Consider the following 19,604-nt stretch of genomic DNA (forward strand, 5'->3'; position numbering starts at 1 on the left):
GTCAGAAAGCATGTGTTCTCCTATGCCCCCTTTCTAACATTTATGGGCTCAAGTGAGTCTAGTACTTTCTGGCTCTACCATCCTCATTTGTTAAGTGAGGTGGTCAGACTCAAAGATTACCTATCTCTATCTTCCCAGGGTCTGAAGATAAGGATGCCTCCAACTCTATGGTGAAGGATCAGTGTACAGTGCCTGGCATGGCTCTACAGGAGATCAGTGGCATAGAGCTTGAGGACGATACTTGGGAGGAGGATGGGGCAGTCCTTGGGAAAATGCTGCTGTGTACAGTTCAGGCATGAAATAGATTCTGGCATGAAACCGAGGGTTCTTTGGGGTGCAAGGGGGTGACTGGAGAAGAGTAAGCCTTCAAGTGAGATCGTAGTGCTAAGGATGGCAAAGGTGAATAACCGGTCTATTTCTCCCTTGGCAAAGCACCCACTCTTGGACATTGAACACCTTTTGTCCCCAAATCTTGCCAATGTCTCTTGGGCCCTCCTCATATAGTATTCAGCCTTCCCGATCTGACTTAGTGCCCCATCCCTACTGGGGAACAAAGGAAGAGAAGCACAGGTTTCTCACCACATAGCCAGAGAAGATGCCAATAGGCCTGATGGGTTTGACCCTGATGCCTATATCTCCTTCTTTGCCAGAAGGTAGGACATTGCCATTATCATCTATGACCTGGAAGAAGAAGTAGATTGGAAGAATGATAACAAAGCAGGATATGACTTGAATGGCAGCATGAAATTACTGAGTTGGTCAAATGGAAGACCCTCTTGCTCTAGAAAAGTCTGAAACAAGAATCAGAAACCAAGGCAACTCAAGAGTCTTAAACTCAGATCTCAAATCCACCTGCCTGAGATGGTTTAGGGAAGCTTCTTATTGAGACCAGACCAGATGAGCCTGAGGAATTGCTTCTGGCTCTAAGAACTCAGAAAAAATAATAGTCTCCCATTGTCTCTGAGACCCACCTCACCTTTAGACTTAGAAATCAAACACATCAAAACTCAATATACTCTACTGCCTTATTAGCTGATAGTGAACTACTTAAGTTCTCTACCTCAGTTGTTTTCCTCTGTAAAACAGAGATATTGGAAACTTATTTCACAGGATTTTTTTATACAAATGAAATAAGATACTAAAAAGAGGACTCAGTAAATGGCTATCATTGTACATGGAGTGGCAGATAATTGCACATAATACCAAATAGCATATAAACAGTAATACTTTAGATACACAGAACAATACACATAACCACAGGTGCACAAATTCAAGTTCTAGTTCTTGGAATTTATCACTCCTCACACCTAGAAAAAAATAAAAGAAAGAAGAAAAACTTTAGCTACAATATACTAATTATATTGTTGTTTTTATTATTGAAATTTTGGAAATCAACCATTGGGCCAACAAAATACGTAGAGAGTGATGAATTTATGCTATCTTCTACTACTTAGTAATTTAAAATTATGACGTGGATAGGTATTAATTGATCTAAAATGATGGTTACCTAAGACCGTTAAATGATAGACTCAAGTTACACAATGTTATGTCAAGATTCACCCCATTTCAGTTTTTATTTATTTATTCAGTTGGTTATTTATTTTTTAGCTTAGAAAATATAGTTTATTTAAAGGTAAGAGAGAGAGAGAAAGAGAAGATTCACCTCCCCAAGGTAGAGAAGGGAGCCAAAGCCAGGAAACATGGCCTGGCTATAGGTCAAAGAGCACATGGCCACACCATGGCTTAGCAAGACAAAGGCCCCTATTTCTGTTTCTAAAGTGTATATTCTTATGAAACTGTCTAGCTAATTTGCTAGATATTCAAAGAAGCTCTCTCTGGATGGTAAGAATATAATTTATAGCCCCTTCTCTTCTCCTCCTCCCTCCTTGCTTTTTTATATTATCTTAATATCTCTTTTTCTATTATTTTTAACTCAATGAACAGTACAATAAATAAATTACTGAAAAACTGGTGTTTTTCCCCAATTTCCTTCCCTCCTTAATGCCCTTAGCAAACCTGCACATCATAACGGGGAGAGGCTGTTCCCATGTATCCTGGTTTGATTTTCATTGTCTTGGAAACTCTGCAAGTCAGTCCCTGTGGAAAGAAGCCGACAGATCAGCAAGCCTCAGGAAGAGGCACAAGGTCACAGAAGAAAAAAGAAAAGATTCAGCAGAGCAGGTCCTGACACTATCCTTAGGTTGACTCACACTGGGTGGCACCCTCTCTGTCCATTCTCTGGCTGTCTCTCTGCTTCACTAAAACCACAATTCTAAGGGCTTTTCTCTGTATTCTGCATGTTGTTTTGATAAGTAGCACAGTATAAAACAGTGTGAATCCATACTGTTCACAAGAAAGCCCAAAATGTCCAATAAGATATCATGTGAAGTGGGGTCTTAATCAGTTATTCTCCCTGTCCCTCATTAAATTGTCTAGAAAGCAACGTGACTGCTCCCTAGGAAGAGGAACTAACAACCGCATTATAATCTCTTCAGGTAAAGACAGCTTTAATAAGAGACTATGAATACCCCAAGACCTTTCAAAACATATGGAATCTGCAACCTGTAAGGCATAAAAGTTGCTTCTTAAATTATCTCCCATGTAAAAAAAAATTTGGTACATATACACGATGGAATATTATGCAGCCATAAAGAGGGACAAACATATGGACTTTGCAGTAACTTGGGTGGATTTAGAGTTGGTCGTATTTGGTGATCTGCCACAAAAAACAAAGAACAGAGTACCATATGTTCTCACTCATGAGCAGACCTTGAACAATTATAATACTATAAAAAAGCAATTGGCAGTAGTGGGAAAATGTCGGGGCAGAGGGGGTGAGATTGACAGTTGAGGGAAACTGCTAGGGGAGGGAGGGACATACTTCATCATCAACGGTACCTGCATAATCAACATTTATATATCTAACCGTGAATTGTACCCCACATCTCTATAATAAAGAGAAATATCTCCCATTGTACAAAGAGGTTGGTGTCCTCAGAAGTACACTCTAAACATGTCTTTTCTGAATAGCTGAATGCCCTTGCCAAGGTATGCTTGCCACAGTTGCATTGTCCTCATCTATATTTGCTCTTCCTCATGGTTCTACACCACAGGGATGCCATCAGCCCTCTACAGGAGTTCTGCCAGGTGGACCCATTAACCAAATAAGGATGTAAGGTCAGAGTGGAGAAGAAGAGGCAAGAAGTGCTGAGGGTCACAAGGAAGAGACAGTGGGGAGAGGAGAGAGAGAGTTGGGGAAACATTTTAAAAAGTGGCTCAGTATAGAACAGTGTGGATCCATATTGTGCACAAGAGACCACTAGAATTCCAAGAAGATAGCTCATCAGGTGAAGTGAGGTCTTAGTCAGTTTTTCTCCCAGCTCCTCACTTAAATCTGAGCAGCTTAGTATGATGCCTGACATGTTTGATAAACTCAGGTCTTTGCCAAAATGTTTCCCCATCACAGAAAACTTTCCTGACCACCATATCTGAATTACCAAGCCCCCATCCCATCTTATCTACTTTGCTTATTCCAAAGTATTTCTCACCACCTAATTGTGAGACATGCTTTAACTATCAAAAATAGTTTAATGCAATAAACTATTTCTTAGTTTATTGTCTCTCTCCCCAATTCCAAGGGAATGCAATCTCCAGGAAAGCAGGAGCTTTGCCTGTTTATTTGAACACACAGAGCCCATCCCATTGTATGTGCTTAATAAATACCAAATAAGTAAATGATACACAGTGATTAATATTTTTACTGCCAGAGAGGCTTTTTTGATGCCCCAAAGGTGCAGCCAGTTCATGGTTTCTTTTGCAACAGGTACCGTTTCTGTCTGGCCATAGAATTCTCGGATGTCCAGTCCTGTCTTGGCCTTCCAGTTCTCCAGGGTCTCTGGGAGCAGGGTCTCCCCTCCACTGAAGCAACTCTGTAAGTGTGGGAACTTGTAACTGAAGAAGAGAAATAAGTGTCCCCCCTCAGCCTTCCTGAAACCAAAGTTCTCCCAGGCCTGGAGTGCTATGATGATGGGGCTGGCTTTACAGGCCTACCCATGTCAGAGAACCAGATAGATAGGCATGTGTCTATGTGGGGGAGGAAGGGGGAGGAACCCAGAGGCTCTGATCAACCCATGAAATCCCCGTCACCTGGAAAGGTCCTGTTGTAGCAACATCCGGTAAACAATGGGGGCACCTATCATGCTGTGGATTGGGTAGCTGGACAGCACCTGGAGCAAGAGAGCCAGTTGAGACACTGGTTACCAGGTCAGATGCCCAACTTAATAGGTATGCACAGTGGCTACAGTCATGAGTTATGAAGCGTTAGAGGTCTTAATTGAAATCCTAGTTTGCTTGCCATTTCTGTTTCAGGCTAAAAGAGCCCCATGATTCTCATGCACCCTTAAGACAAAAATAAATGTGAAATACTTATTTTGATAGTGAAACAGTCTAGGACTAATTTGGATCACTTTTGTCAAATCCCGACTGTCTGTTCCTGCTGATTTGATACTTGCCTTTATTAACACAACCCTAGAAACATACAAACTCCCAGTCATTTAAAAAAAAATTTCAAGATTGTTTATTCTGTCCAAACCTGAGGACCCCTTAGACCTGAGAACATCCATTCTCAAGAGGTTCTGAGAGCACATGCCCACCGTAGTTGAATGGTAGCTTGTTGTATACATTTTAGAAAGACAGAAATTATAAAACCCATAATGAAAAATTTTCATAGGTTTCAGTCCTGGAAGGAGGGACATTTCCAAGTGGGCTGGCAAGTCATAGGTGGATTCAAAGGTTTCTTGAATTTTGGAGATTGGTAGAGAAAACTCCCAGTCATTAAAGAAAAAGAGCAGCCACTCTTACAAATCAACTATGTGATCTTGGGTAAGGTCTTTTGGAACCAGCTTTATAACAGAGAGATGATTTTCAGTCCTGTTTTCCTGAACATATTTTTGTGGTATATAATTCACTATTAACTATTAACAAATAGTTACAGCATTAAAAAAGTTAAAAATACCTACATACATTTCAAAAGAAGTGCTGCAAAAGATCTGATACTGAATATTTGCCATTCCTTATGCGATCTCATTTGATTCTCATAATAACCTCATGGGGTATGTACTATAGTCACCAGTAAACAGAAGCCAGAGCTATGACTCACAGGGTCAAGTTACTTGCCCAAGTCTACATAGCAAGTAGTGGAACCAGTATTTGCAAAATGTGCCCTTAATATTATGTAAAACCATCTTCATCCATTGCTTTCTTTGTGAAGAATTTAACAGAGTCTGTTTTCTGTTGCTCTAACTGAATCTCTGAGACTAGGTCATTTATAAAGAAAAGAAATGCATTTCTTACAGCTCTGGAGGCTGAAAAGTTCAAAGTCAGGGAGCCACGTCTGGTGAGGACTGTCTTATTGATGGAAATTCTGCAGAGTTCCAAAGAGGCATGGAGGGCTCACGAGAGAGAAGCAAGCTAGCTTTTTATAACAGACTCACTGATAACTAACCCACGCCTGTGATAATCTACTAATCTATGAAATCACTAATCCATTAATCCCTCATGAGCCCAATCACTTCTTAATACTGTTACATTGGGAATTAAATTTCAACATGAGTTTCAGAGGATGTGACCATAGCAGTAGTTTAAGCAAAATGTTTAGGAAAAAAATGATCAACATGAGAGTATCACACAATTATTTCCTCCAAATTCTCTTGATGAATTGATGTAAGATATAAAAATCATCTCATATCATAACTTTTTTTAATCATCATAACTTTTGGTTTTTTGAAAGCAGGATTTATTGAGGACAGAACAGTTCCCACAATGGGAAGGGACCCAAAGGGGTTGCCCAGCTTAACTTTTAGTTGCCTACTTAGTTGCTATAGTCCTCCCCCCATACCTCCAACCCATATTTTCCTGATGAGCTTTGTACTTTTACATCAGTTTTCATATTTTGTTTTGTTTTTAATTTGTGGAACATAGCAGAAGCCAATTTAAATTCTTTTGAAAAGGATGCTAAGAATTTGTTTAAAACAGAGAATGCCAGTACCATTTGAAGAAAATCTTTAAAGAAAATTCAGAGCACGCCTGACTTTGTGAGTTTTGAGGATGTCATCCAAGGCTTAGTTTGCTTCAGGGGCCTTTGCTGCAGTCTAACAGATATCGGGGTGAGTCATCAACTGTTACAGAGATCCATGTAAGTCAAGTCCAGAACGACAGCTTAGTGAGAAATAAGCAAATTGAAACAAACCACAATAAATTGAAGTGTGCAAACTTGGGCTCACACTGAACATTCAGGGCAAGCAGGATTCTCTCTTACCTTTAGAATGACCACTGGATCAAATTTTGGCAAGAGATGGATAAATGTGCATGCTCCTATTGACCAAGGTTCCATAAACGAGCCTATGACGTTCAGTATCCAACCTGTGTCTGATATGGTCCATAAAACTTCAGAGGCCTGCAGACCTGTCCAGCTTCTGAGAACACAGAAAAAACACATGAACATATCAGTGAGTGCATGCAGGAGGGTGTAGAACACAAGGGGAGGGATAGGTGTGTGGATACAGGGGTGTGCGTATCCGTCTGTGTTTGTGTATGTTTGTAGGAATGCATTGAAGTGTAAGTAGGCAGAGAGAAGGAAAGTTGTTCTATTCACACATTGTATGGCAACAGGATGAATGTTTCGAAGGTGTGAGCCCAGCTGACATGACTTAAATAACTGAATCCCATTTTCATTTTTTCCCTGGAGCAGTACAGTTTCTGGCATGTGTATCTACTGAGGAAAAGTCTACTAACAAAAGGCTTCTAGATCAAGAATGTTCTAACAGGCCTTGCCAAATTCAAGTTTGGCTGAGTAGACCTTTGGTTCTCTTTTTTCCAAGTATCATAAATTGTCTAAGCACAGCTGAGGGTCTTGTACAAGGTGAAACTTATTTCTTTTCTCTCTTCGGGGCAGAATAAAAGGTGTTAGGCCTGTCTTAAAGCAAGAATTATTTAGGTTAGACATTACAAGTGTCCTTGTGACTGGGAGTTGCCATGGTATGTTCTTTCCTGAAGACGATTAATACTTTCAGCTCTGTAGGAAAATTAAATTATAAACACATCAACACCAAATTTAGGGGGATGGGTGGAAATTTAATATCTTCATTATAATTGAGTAATTTATCCCCTATCTTTTAAAAACTTCATTTCACTATAATTCTTCTAGTACATAATTTTTACTAACTAACTTAATTTGCTACTATTATGGACTCATGGGCAGAGCATTTACATTTTTTAAGTTATTTGTATTAAAATTTTTTTCTCATTCTAAAAAAAAACTTATGATTGGCAGGGTATACTGAAAAAGGCTCTGAATATTTGTAGTTATCATTGCATAAAAATCTTAACATAGTGTTTTCTGATTCTACAGATAAGGTTGACATAGCAGGAAGAAAATTCTGAGCTATGAAACCTGAGATACATAAATACTAAAATCATAGTTCATCTAATTCATCCAAATATACCTTCCAAGTCAAGAAATGTGCAAAGAATGGCAAAATGCCCTCCTCCCTCCCCCCACCCCCAGAATGTGAGTACCTCCTCAAAGAACAAAATAGAAATCAGTTTGGGGAAAATGCATGCCAATCTTGGGCTAAATATTCTCCCTAGCAGATGGCTCCAAACATGTTATCTAAAACAGAAGTGTCCCACGAAGATCACTGGCTACCCAGCATGTGAAGTCATGCCCTCTTTAGCCTTCCTTCCCAATTGTCTTTCTCAGAAGTACGAGATGGTAGCCCAGCCCAGGAAAATTGAATTTGAATTCTGAATAAGTCTTCATGCCTGGTCATGGAGTTCTTTTCAGAGAGAAAGGGCTCAACTTACCCAGCATCCATCTTGGACTTGAGGCCCAGGCTTGCATGAGAGTGTTCCGCCATCTTGGGAGGGCCACTGGTTCCACTAGTAAAATAAATGGCAGCTGCTTCTTGGCTTCCAGTCTCCACACAGTGATGCGTGATAGATGCCTCTCTGATGGAGACACAGACTGTCACCTTCGTAGATTTAGCCTGGACACCAGATATCATAGTGACCCGTCTTTCTTCCCCATTCCCACTGTTGACAAGGGCAAGCTAGTTGATCCACTTCAGAAGTGAGGTTGTTAAGTGTTAAGATCATGAAATTCTGTGTCAATCAGACTTGAGTTTGAAAATTACTCGGGTTTGGCACTTTGTTAATGATGATGTAACTTTGGACTAGTTATTTAACTTTTCCAAGTCTCACTTTTCACATCTGTGAAATGGGATCAAAAATACCGGTCCTGTCAAGTGATTGAAAAAAATTAACTCAATCACAAAGGAAATGAGCAACTTGCTAAGCAAGAACTCAATAAATGCTAATCTATTTGTTGTTGAGCCCTAGCCTGATGCCAAGTGCACAGAAGGTATGTGATTAGTATGCATTTTCCCAGTACTTTTTTGGTACCCTCTTCTACTCCCTGTAAGTATCCACATACCTCTCAGACATCTCCAATGTCTTGACTTTGAGTCTCTCAAAGTTGCTATCACGTTGTTTATTTATCTGATATTTACCTTTAAGACCATGACATTAGAAAGGAAAAGCTGAAGTTTTCCTTTAGACTTTCCTAAAGTATGTGTCCCTGATAGAGGGATTTCAGACATGCAACAGGGAAACTCATTTATCCAGCCAGTTTTGCTGTCAGCTTCTGAAAGAACACATGGAGAGTCTTCTGTCCTTGAGAAGCCCAGAAGGTGAACAGAAGACTCAAGAAACTCAATATAACAGCCATCTCTTGGGTTTTTCCTGTCTTACCCCTGTTTTAAGCCATGAATACAGTGACTAGTCCTGGGTAGGTTTCAATCCAGTTGTTGTGAACACCATGTTGTTTCTAGTGTGTACCACAAGTGAATGCTTTGTGCCACAGGGTTTCTCTGTTGCAAACATGGCATGGGCCCCTGAGTCACTCTTCATGCATTGAGTCTACAGCCCAGAAGCGTGTGATTGATAAAGCCCTTAAACTAATTAGGGTCAGGTGCTTATGAATTCATGCTCATCAATCCTTAGTGGTCCCCAATCTTTTTGGCATCAGGGATGGATTTCATGGAAGACGATTTTTCTATGGATGAAGGTTGGGGAAAGTAATAATCAGGCTTTAGATTCTCATAAGTAGCATGCAACTTAGATACCTTGCATGAGCAATTTACAATAATGTTCATGCTCCTTTAAAAATCTAATACCACTGCCGATCTGACAGAGGATGATCTCTGCTCACCCACTGCTCACTTCCTGCTATGACCTGGTTTCTAACAGGCCATGGACTAGTACCAGTCTGCAGCCTGGGGGTTGAGGACACCTGCTTTAGTGGACAATCTTAGTGGAGGCATTCTTTGTGCTCCTTCAGAATTTCCCAGCAGGTCAAGCTCCACTTTGCACTTGCAATGACTCAATAATAAATTCTTGTATTAGTTTTTCTTTCTTCCCTGCTTCAGTTTTTCTAGTTCTGCACTCTGCTTCCTTCATCTTCCAAATAAAACACTTGCACATACGTGTTTGTTACACTTTCCACTCTTGGTGAAAAACCAGGCTGAGGCATGTAGATACTCACTTTAGTAGTGTCTTGAAGTTCAGCCACCCATCCCGGCTTTTCTCTGACACCAGTAACTTAATTCTCAGTGTAGGACATTTAGGTGTCACCATGTCCACTTCTTGGGCCACTTCATCACCAGCCACAATGGCCTTGGCCTTGGACATCTGTAGTCTATAGAGTATGTCATTGGATTTCAGCTGGATGGTCCCAGGTATGAAGACAAGGCCTAGAGAAGACAAATGATTTAGAGAACTGGGAAGGAACATTTTCTTAGGCAAGAGTGCTTTTAGTGTTTGTGTGTGTGTGTGTGTGTGTGTGTGTGTTGTATAGTTGTATGTATTTATGAGGTATGAAGTATGAAGTAGTGCTATGATTTTTAATACTATTTGGAGTGATTAAATGGTGTAGTATAGTTGTATATAGTTACGAGGTATGAAGTGGTGTTCTGTTTTTTAATATAATTTGGAGTTATTGAATTAAGCTAATTAATTTATCCATCACTTCAAATACTTAATTTTTTGTGATGAGAATATTAGAAATGTACTGTCTTTGCAATACTGGAATGTTCGGTATACTCAATTATTAGTTATATTCAGCATGCTTTTCAATTGTTCTCAAAAAAATTAGACCATCCTCCTATCTAAATGAAGCTTTGTACCATCATGCCCCCATTTCTTGTTCTTGCTTACTATCTTGATGAGACTCCTATAATTTTATTAATCTTCTGGAGAACAACTAGTCTCGTGTTTCATCTTTTATGAAGCTGATACCACATGCTGCTCCTCCTGATGCATAGCCTTTAACCCCAACTAATTTTCCTCCCATTCTTGGCACCAACATTCTCACTGCACACCTCAGCTCAAATACTACTTTTCATTGAGACTTTGGGACTCCTCAAATTAATTTAAATCTCCTCTTAGACAAGGCATTGGCAATCTTTTTTATGTAAAGGGCCAGATTGTAAATATTCTAGATTTTAAATATTCCAGTAGCTCCCTGTCACAACTATTCTAGTCTGTATTAGAGTGAAAAAGCAGTCACAGATCATATGAAAGTGAAAGGACATGGCTGTGCTCCAATAAAACTTTATTTCCAAAAACAAGCTGTAGGCAGGTTTTAGTCAGCAGGTCATAATTTGCCAACTTTATTTTTATAGGTTCTTATAGAATTTTCATTCCACTTATTAAAATTTTGACTAAATAATTATGCATGCAGCTAATAATTGAAGAGTTTTCTCCAGAGATCTGTAAGTCCCATTAATACATAGACTGTGGTTTATTCGCCCATCATAAGCAAACTTTTGCATAAGTGCTTGGCACACAGTTTGCTTTAGTAAATGGAAGAAGGATGTTATCTTCATATGAGGGACAGCATCCTCTGTGGAGAGCACTTCTTTTGGGAGAAGTGGCTGCATCTCTCTATCACCAGTTTCCTTTCAAGAGAGACAGTACCCAGTCCAGGTGGTCAGCTACCAACCTGCTCGAATGCAGCCAAGGGTCACCAGCCACCACTCAGGTACTCGCGGTAGCACCACTGCCACGCGGTCTCCACGTTGCAGGCCGCAGGCCCCCGAGAGGACATTGGCTACCTGCTGGCTGACATCACTCAGTTCTCTGAAGTTCCACATCCTCTGGTCCCCACTGTCACTCACCCACCACAGGGCTGGGCTTGGGGGTCGCTTGCCAGCCTGAGGGAAAAAAGAAGACCTGCTGATGTGGGAATGTTGGTACACAAGCAGGTAAGATAAATTCCAAGTCTTGAGACTGCCATATCAGTCCTTAGTAAGCTTTTTGATCTCAGGACCCCAAATGCTCTTTAGAAGTATTGAAAAGTTGAAAGAATTTTTATTTATGTAAGTTATATCTATCAATATCTACCATAGTAGAAATCAAAACTAAGAATCTTAAAAATGTATGCTTTTAAAAATGACAGTAATAGCCGGGCTCGGTGGCTCATCCTGTAATCCCATGCCTTTGGGAGGCTGAGGTGAGTGGATTGCCTGAGCCTGTGGGTTCGAGACCCGCCTGGGCAGGCGAGACCTCATTTCTACAATAAATCAAAAAATTAGCCGGGTGTGGTAGCGTGAGCCTGTAGTTCCAGCTACGTGGAAGGCTGAGGCGGAAGGATTGCCGGAGCCCAGTAGGTCGAGGCTACGGTGGCCAGGAGCGGCCACTGCACTCCAGTCTAGGAGACAGAGTGAGACTTGAACTCAAAAAAATAAAAATAAAAATAAAATAAATAAAATAAAAATGACAGTAATAAATCCATTATATGTTAGCATGAATATTTTTTAAAATTAAAAAGTATACTTTCTGGCCAGGTTCGGTGGCTCAACAGCCTATAATCCTAACACTTTGGGAGGCCGAGGCTAGTGGATTGCTGAGCTTGTGGGTTCGAGACCAGCCCAGGCAACTTGACGAGACCTCGTCTCTGCAGTAAATAAATAAAATTAGCCAGGTGTGGAAGCACGCCTGTAGTTTTGGCTACTTGGAAGACTGAGGCGGACGGATTGCCAGAGTCCAACAAGTTGACGCTAGGGTGGCCATGAGCATGCCATTGCATTCCAGTCTGGGCGATGTAGTGAGACTCCAACTCAGAAAAAAGAGTACACTTTCCAAAACAAACAAAAATAATAAGAAGAGTGACCTTATTTTATATTTTTGCATGTTAGACTGTAAGATTCTTTCATTTGCTTTTGCACTTAACTGTGTTGTTATATCACTCAGCATGCACCTTCTGGAAAACACCACTGTATACTTGTGACAAAATGAGAGTGAAAAAGGAAGATTTATTTATATGCTTATCTCTCTATATCTATGTATTCACTTATTTTTGTTTGCTTTTACCTTGTGGCAAAATATATGTAACAAAATTTAGCATTTTTAATTACTTTTAAGTATAAAGTTCAGTGGCATTAAGGTCATTTATATTATTGTGCAACCATTACCACTATCCATCTCCAGAATCTTTTATATCTTACAAAACTGAAACTCTGCCCTCTTACACAAAACTCCTTATTTCCCCCCTCTACCTCAGACCCTGGCAACCACCATTTTGCTTTGCTGTGTTGATGAATTTGACTATCCTAGGTATCTTATCTAAATAAAATCATATGTTTGTTGTTTTGTGTCTGGCTAATTTCACCTAACATGTCTTCAAGTTTCATCCATGTTATAGCCTATTGTCAGACTACCTTCATTTTTAAGGCTGAAAAATATTCTGTGATTTGCATACACTATATTTGTTCATCAATTTGTCTGCTGATAGATAAATTTTGGGGTTGTTTTGACCTTTGCAGCTATTGTGAATAAAGCTACTGTAAACATGGCTGTACAAGTATCTCTTTTGATACCCTGCTTTTGATTCTTTTTGATATATATCCAGAGTTGGAGATGCTGAATTGCATAGTATGCTATTTTTAATTTTTTGAGGAACTGTCATATTGTTTTCCATGATAGCTGTACCATTTTACATACCCACCAATAATGTACAGGGATTCCAATGTCTTTAAGTTTATTTATTTTGAAATAGTTTGCACTTCATAAATCCCCTGAAAGAGTCTTGTGTGTCCTTGGGGGTTCCCAGATCATAGTTTGAGGGTAGTAATACAAAGCCAATGAGAAAATATGTCCGTTATTTTGTTAGATATTTCAAATTTGCTCTCCATCGAAGTTACACCACTTTGTAGTCACATCTGAGAGTGTCTGTTATCTTACAGCCTTGCCAACAGAATGTGATGTTGAACTTGTATTTAATATATTATATTATTTAAGTAAAGTTTTCATTTGCATTGCTCCTATTATGAGTGAGGGTGAGTATTCTTTTCTATAATTAATGGCCACCTAGGTCCACTTTTTTGTGAACTGTCTGTTCATGTGCTTTGCCCAATTGTATACTGAGTTGTGCCTTTTTGTTCTTGTTTTCTAAGAGCTGATTTTTATATTAAAAATATTAACTATTTTGCTGTCAAATGAGTTAAATATTTTCCCCTGGCTGTCATAGTTTTGTTTTGTTTTTTTGGCTAATGATATTGTTTGTCAAGGAGAAATTGCTTTTATGTTGATGTAGTAAACTTACTAAACCACTTCTGTTATGAATTCAGAATTGTGAATCAAGATAAGAACTTTCTATATTCCAAGGAAGTGAAACTTTTAAAGACAATCCAGAAATCTAAAATTGTATCTGAAAATTTTCAATTTAAAAATGTTGACCTACATCTTTCTTAAGAGTACCCTGCCCCTGGGGTCATCTTCAGCCCAGAAGCAAGGCCTTTGAAATCTTTGCACTCAAGTTGTGTCACAGTGTTGGGAACTCAGGACAGCGACACAGTCATGACTCTCTTTGAGCACCTTATGATAAGCCCATGCTAGTAAATTCATCTTTTTCTCTACCCTAGCCAGAAGGAATCCTTCCAACCTCCTGAAATGCTCCTGGGATTTTAGGTTTAGCAATGATGAATCAGCAGTGAATGGGTTAGAGCTGGAAAGGAAACTCAGGAATGTCCGCACCATTCTCTTTCTCTGATGTTTCAATTTGGAGCCCTTTTGATAACCCCTGACTGAAAGTCATCCTACTCACGTGTCCCTAATGCTGGGGACACATGACTGAACTTTCAGAGAAGACATTAGTCAGTGCTAATTTTCCCTTATTAAACTCAAACCCACCTCTTTTATGACCCCAGCCCTCTAGTCCTTGTTTCACCCAGGGAGATCACAACCCAGCATGCGTAGTGTGTGTAGGTAAACTACATCAGCTGCCTAGGAGTTACCAGATGGCCCCACCATCTGCCAGATTCTTGTACTCTTCTTTCTTCCAAGCTCATACTGTACCCTTTCTACCCCATGCTGTCTTCATAGAAGATGAGCATCTTCTTCATAGCTTATTACAGCGCCTGACACAAAATAAGTGCTCAATAAATTAAATCATTGAATAAAGTCAACCAAAATGTCTCACTCTCTGACTCTTTTCCAACCTATTACCTTCTCCATGTCAGCCCAGTGATCCATCACATCTCTAGCAAAGTTAAACTTGGCAGGCAGTTCCTGGTGGCCCCACGGCACAGACGCCAGTTGCCTTATATTAATGTAGAGAGTGTGGCCGGACATCTGAGGACCCCATAGGGTGCAAAGGCCCCGAAATTTCCACAGCCAATGCATGATCAGACCTGTGAAGAAAATAGTAGACCCAGCTGAGATCTGGTTTAACAGATTGTTCTACTAATCATTAGCCACTTCGGGAGATTAATCCCCACCTACAGGGTTCTTTCCAGGAATTAATTTGCTGTGGTTATGAGTTAACTGACACTCAGGATCTGTTATCATCTCTTTCTGGTATGCTATTCTCTAAAAGTACAGAAGACTCTACACTCAGTCTAGATCCTACATCTTCCACACTCCTGAGAGTTTTGTGAATACATAATTCCAAGTGATAAAAACCATTCCTGCTCAAAATACAGTGAGTAGTTAAGATTGGATTCTTGTTCCCAACAAGACTTACCAGTACACTCTGGGAGATGAGTATGTGTCTACCTCTTGTTGACTTCGATTTGATCATGATATATACTTTGGTCAATGAGATGTGAGTGGGTATGATTGTGTGGTTGGTCTGGCATTTCTGCCCTTTGTATGATAACTGCATATCTCAGATCAGTGCTGTACCTTCAGCCTGGGTCCCATAATAATAAGACATGCGAAGCTGAGTTGAACCCTGCATGACCACTGATAACACAAAGACCCACAGGGAAAATGTATGTGGCTAAAAACTACTAAAATATTCAGAATGTTTGTTACTGTAGCAAATGCTAACTAATACAAATATGCTAACTAATACAAATATCATCTATTTTAAAAAATTGAATCTTGACTGGTACATCTTAAATACTAGGAACCTAGGGCACAAGTCCTAACGCAATCACTAGAAATTACAGCTGCTCTTTTTGAGACCATCACCAAAAGTGGCAGTGGCCAAAACGAAGTTCAATCCCTTTGTGACTTCAGACCAAAGCAAGAACCACAAAAGGCATTTCAATACGCCTTCCCACATTCACAGGAAGATTATGTCTTCCCCTCTCTCCAAAGAGCTGAGACAGAAATACAATGTTCTATCCATTTCCATCCGAAAGGATGATGTTCAGGTTGTGCGAGGACACTATAAAGGTCAGCAGATTGACAAAGTAGTCCAGGTTTACAGGAAAAAATATGTCATCTACATTGAACGGGAGTAGCGGGAAAGGGCAAATGGCACAACTGTCCATGTGAGCATTCACCCCAGCAAAGTGGTTATTACTAGGCTAAAACTGGACAAAGACTGCAAAAAGATCCTTGAATGGAAAGTCAAATCTCACCAAGTAGGAAAGGAAAAAGGCAAATACAAGGAAGAAACCATTGAGAAGATGCAGGAATATCTTAATTTCTTATACACAACTTCCATTAGAAACTGCTAAGATGAAAAAAAAGAAATCACAGCTTTATAATTGTTGTTTCAGTATACTTTGGTTCTAGGGAGTATTGTTCCAAAGCTATGTGGGCTGGTTTTTTAATTATACCCAGTGCACCTTGAGGAGGTTGCAGATTTTAAGTCTAACAAGTTTTGATTTAAGGAATCCATCCATCAGTCCAGCCAATTGATTGGATCTCCAGCCCTTTATTACTAGGCAGCAGTCAGATGTTCAAGGTCTCTGGCACTTATGTATCTTCTCCTATTTTCTGTATAATAAGAAGTGAAGATTTCCTTACCAGTTCCTGGGCAGAAATATCCATTGCCTTTTTACCTCCTGGTTCCTCTCTATGCCCAAAGCTGGTTTTTCTCATCCTTCAGACCTTACCTCTTCTGAGATGCCTCCATCTCTGACCATCATCCAACTCCCAGCCCCCTTTGACTGTCCTTCTCCCAACTGCTCCAGTCCTTCCTTCTTATTGTGCTAAAAGCACCTTTCCCTCTTTCCATTATTGCCTCCTTACTAAGACCCAGCAGACATTCCCTTTCACAGTCTCTGGGATGGCTTTTCTCTAGGGATTTTTATTCTACTCACTAGTCATGGCTCCAAAAGATCGGTGAGTGTCATCACGGAGTATGACCCCATTAGTCCAATCCTTACAATAGCACTCACTTGCCAAGTCTTTTCAAGGAGTCTTTCTGGGAAGAGCTTGTGGACTGGAAGAGCTTAGCTATTCTCCAGTAAACATCTCTAGAATCCCTGCCGCCTTGGAGGAGAGCACAGCTAACCAAGCAGATGGTTTCAGAGTCCCTAGAGTCTTGGATGAGAGCACAACTAATCATTAATGGTGGATAACTTTGGAGTCTTAGGGTAACATCTGTCCTCCTGGCCAATTTTGTGAACTTTACAACCATAAAGGCTTGGGGGCCAACTGAACCACCTCTTTCAGTTCAAGGGGCAAAAGGCAGGTTTAGGTCCAAGTCTGACAGTGAGTTATTGCTCCAACAAAAGAGAGACAAAAATGGAGCTCAGATGGGCTTAATGAACTCTCTCTTGCCTCTTCTATCCTTTTCTCTATAGAAATCAGGCATACACTTTTGCCTGATTCTCCTCTTATTTGCAGTCTCTTTTACTGATTCCCTCCCATCTTCTTTATTCACAATGACCATATCCATAATCTCATCCAGTGTCACAGCTTAGATACCTCCTGTCCTGCCAATGATCCCACACATTTGTCTCCAGCTTGGATCTCTCTCTTGTATCTTCATCTGCTTGATTTCTCCACGTAGATGTCTAACAGGCCTCTCAAACAGACGTCCCCAAAGCTGAGCACTTGATGTTATTCCTCCCTGCAATCATTCCACTTTAGCTGCCCTCTTATCCATCTCAGCCAGTGGCAACCCTATCCTTCCAGTTCTTCCAATATCAAATATTGGATTATTCCCTCTTTCCTTTCATACCTGGATGAGGCAAACCCATTCATTCCACCTCCAAGCTGTGTCCAGGATCTGACCCATTCTCCATTCTCTTCCCCATTCCATCTCCCTATCATCTCTCTCCTCTAGGGAGTTTTATGGCCTTCTCACTGGTCTCCTTGCTTCTGCCCTCGGCCCTTGCAGTCTATTCTCAATGCAGCAACTAGAGTGCTCCAGACCTAAAACCAAAGTCAAACCATGGACTCCTCTTAGTGAAATCCCAAGTCCTCACTATTATATACAAAGTTCTTGCCTCAATGACCTCTTCTCCACAAACCCTTCCAGGTTCATTTACCTATAGCACTTTGCTGTTTCACCTACATGTCAGACAGAGCCTTGCCTTGGGGCTTTTATACTTGCTTTTCTCTCAGCCTGAAATTCTCTTCCCTAAATATTCAAATGACCAACTCTCTTTCTTGCTGCCTTCCGACCCTCCTTCTTCAACAACCTGATCTCACATCACAGTCTTCCATCTTTCTGCCATACTTCTTCACTTTGGCCATATATATCTCACAACGTATATTTTACTCACTTCTTATGCGCCCCAGCACCACAAAAAGTCTCTGATGGCAAATATTTTTATAATTGGTAACGCTATTGCCCAAGTCCTAAAATAGTGCCTGGTACATATCAAGGGGTTTAATAAGTAGGTATTGACCAAATGTTCCTTCTCCACCCTCAGGGCAATCCTGTGATGCAGGGATTATTTTTATCCCCTCTGAACAAATGAGAAAGCTGAAACTCACAGATTCCAAGATTTCTGGCAGGTGAAAGGCACAGTTAGCATCTAAATGACCATCTCTCTAGCTCCTCTTCTACATTCTTGTCATAGGGGTTTTCCATTATCCCACTGAAAGTTCACTCTTTTGTGCTTCTCAGGGCTCTAGTGCACCTTAATTTAGACCGGGGTCAGTCAAACACCAAGTGATCTGGGTAATGATTTACTCCTTTCATTCCTCCCCTGTGACTTCTCCAAAGATCTAAGGTTCACTTTCATGCCCGTCCAGTTTTCGGTGACTGTGAGTTTAGTGAAGTAGCAAATGTGTGTTCATTGGAACCTGAATTCACCATTTAATATTGGGTGACTTTGGGTAAGCCATTGATCTCCCTAAGTCTCAGTCTCCCCATCTGTGAAATGGGGTTCATAAGGTATATGTGTGAGGGTGTGGTGAAAGAATGCTTACAAAACAGCACAGTCGGGCATCTAGTAAGACAATGAATGTGAACTCTACTGCAGCTTTGTTTGGGGCCTTCACAAGATCAAGAAAACAGACATTTTTATTTTATTTTGTTTTATTTTATTTTATTTTAGTTGGAGTCTCACTTTGTTGCCCAGGCTGGAGTACAGCGGCACGCTCATGGCCACCCCAGTGTCAACCCACTGGACTCCAGCCATCCTTCCGCCTCAGCCTTCCAAGTAGCCAGAACTATAGGCACACGCTTCCATGCCTGCCTAATTTTTTATTTATTGTAGAGACAAGATCTCACCAAATTGCCCGCGCTGGTCTTGAACCTGCGGGCTCAGTCAATCCACTCGCCTTGGCCTCCCAAAGTGCTGGGATTACAGGCTGAGCCATTGAGCTCAGCCAACAAAGACATTTTTAGATCACTGAATGGAGAAAGTAAAAGCCTAGAGTGGAAAAGTAACTCCCTGTAGTCACACAGCAAGTTATTTGTAGACACAGGTTTGGAACCTTAACCTCTTAGAGAGTTTCTCACACCCATGCCACCGACTTCTAGTGGATCCTAGGGCTCTGAGACTAGAGTTGGAAATAAGAGGCCTCTGAGCTGCTGAGACAAGATGTTTTCCAGGACCACCCACCAAGAGGAAAAATATCACAGCCAGATAAGCAACCGCCGGAATAACAGGCCATGTTGGAGCCTCTATTTTCCTAGATGAAGAAAGTGATCCTATTACTACAAAGCTTCCTGTTCCCTCCTACCCTAGATGGCCTGAACCTCAAGTGCCCACTCTTAAAGAGTCATTCCTTTGAGGTGCTGGCCACTAGCAGTCCATCTGCTTAAAGGGCCCTTGTGGGGATGGAGCTCCTCCAATAGTGAGGTTTCTGTTGGAGACACAAGCACTGGAAACAGAGGTCCACAGGCCAGC

At 40.7% G+C, this 19,604-nt stretch overlaps 1 protein-coding gene and 1 pseudogene across 1 annotated transcript in view; one reads left to right on the plus strand and one right to left on the minus strand.

Annotated features, from left to right (window-relative positions):
- The window catches only part of ACSM2B (acyl-CoA synthetase medium chain family member 2B), a 23,919-nt gene extending 7,189 nt beyond the window's left edge, over positions 1-16,730 (minus strand). The window contains exons 1-10 of the mRNA XM_008058754.1: positions 16,692-16,730; positions 14,563-14,747; positions 11,060-11,270; positions 9,602-9,809; positions 7,864-8,007; positions 6,317-6,470; positions 4,147-4,226; positions 3,828-3,951; positions 2,017-2,097; positions 580-681 (exon numbers count right to left, since the gene is read on the minus strand). Coding sequence (XP_008056945.1) covers positions 580-681; positions 2,017-2,097; positions 3,828-3,951; positions 4,147-4,226; positions 6,317-6,470; positions 7,864-8,007; positions 9,602-9,809; positions 11,060-11,270; positions 14,563-14,739 — 1,281 coding nt within the window. The 5' untranslated portion in view covers positions 14,740-14,747; positions 16,692-16,730. The remainder of the gene's footprint in view (positions 1-579; positions 682-2,016; positions 2,098-3,827; positions 3,952-4,146; positions 4,227-6,316; positions 6,471-7,863; positions 8,008-9,601; positions 9,810-11,059; positions 11,271-14,562; positions 14,748-16,691) is intronic.
- On the plus strand, positions 15,294-16,025 carry LOC110595708 (annotated as a pseudogene).
- Positions 16,731-19,604: the final 2,874 nt, after the last annotated feature.

This window comes from Carlito syrichta, unplaced genomic scaffold, assembly GCF_000164805.1.
Source record: "Carlito syrichta isolate Samal-C Ts95f unplaced genomic scaffold, Tarsius_syrichta-2.0.1 Scaffold303623, whole genome shotgun sequence".
In the NCBI taxonomy this organism is placed as follows: domain Eukaryota; kingdom Metazoa; phylum Chordata; class Mammalia; order Primates; family Tarsiidae; genus Carlito; species Carlito syrichta.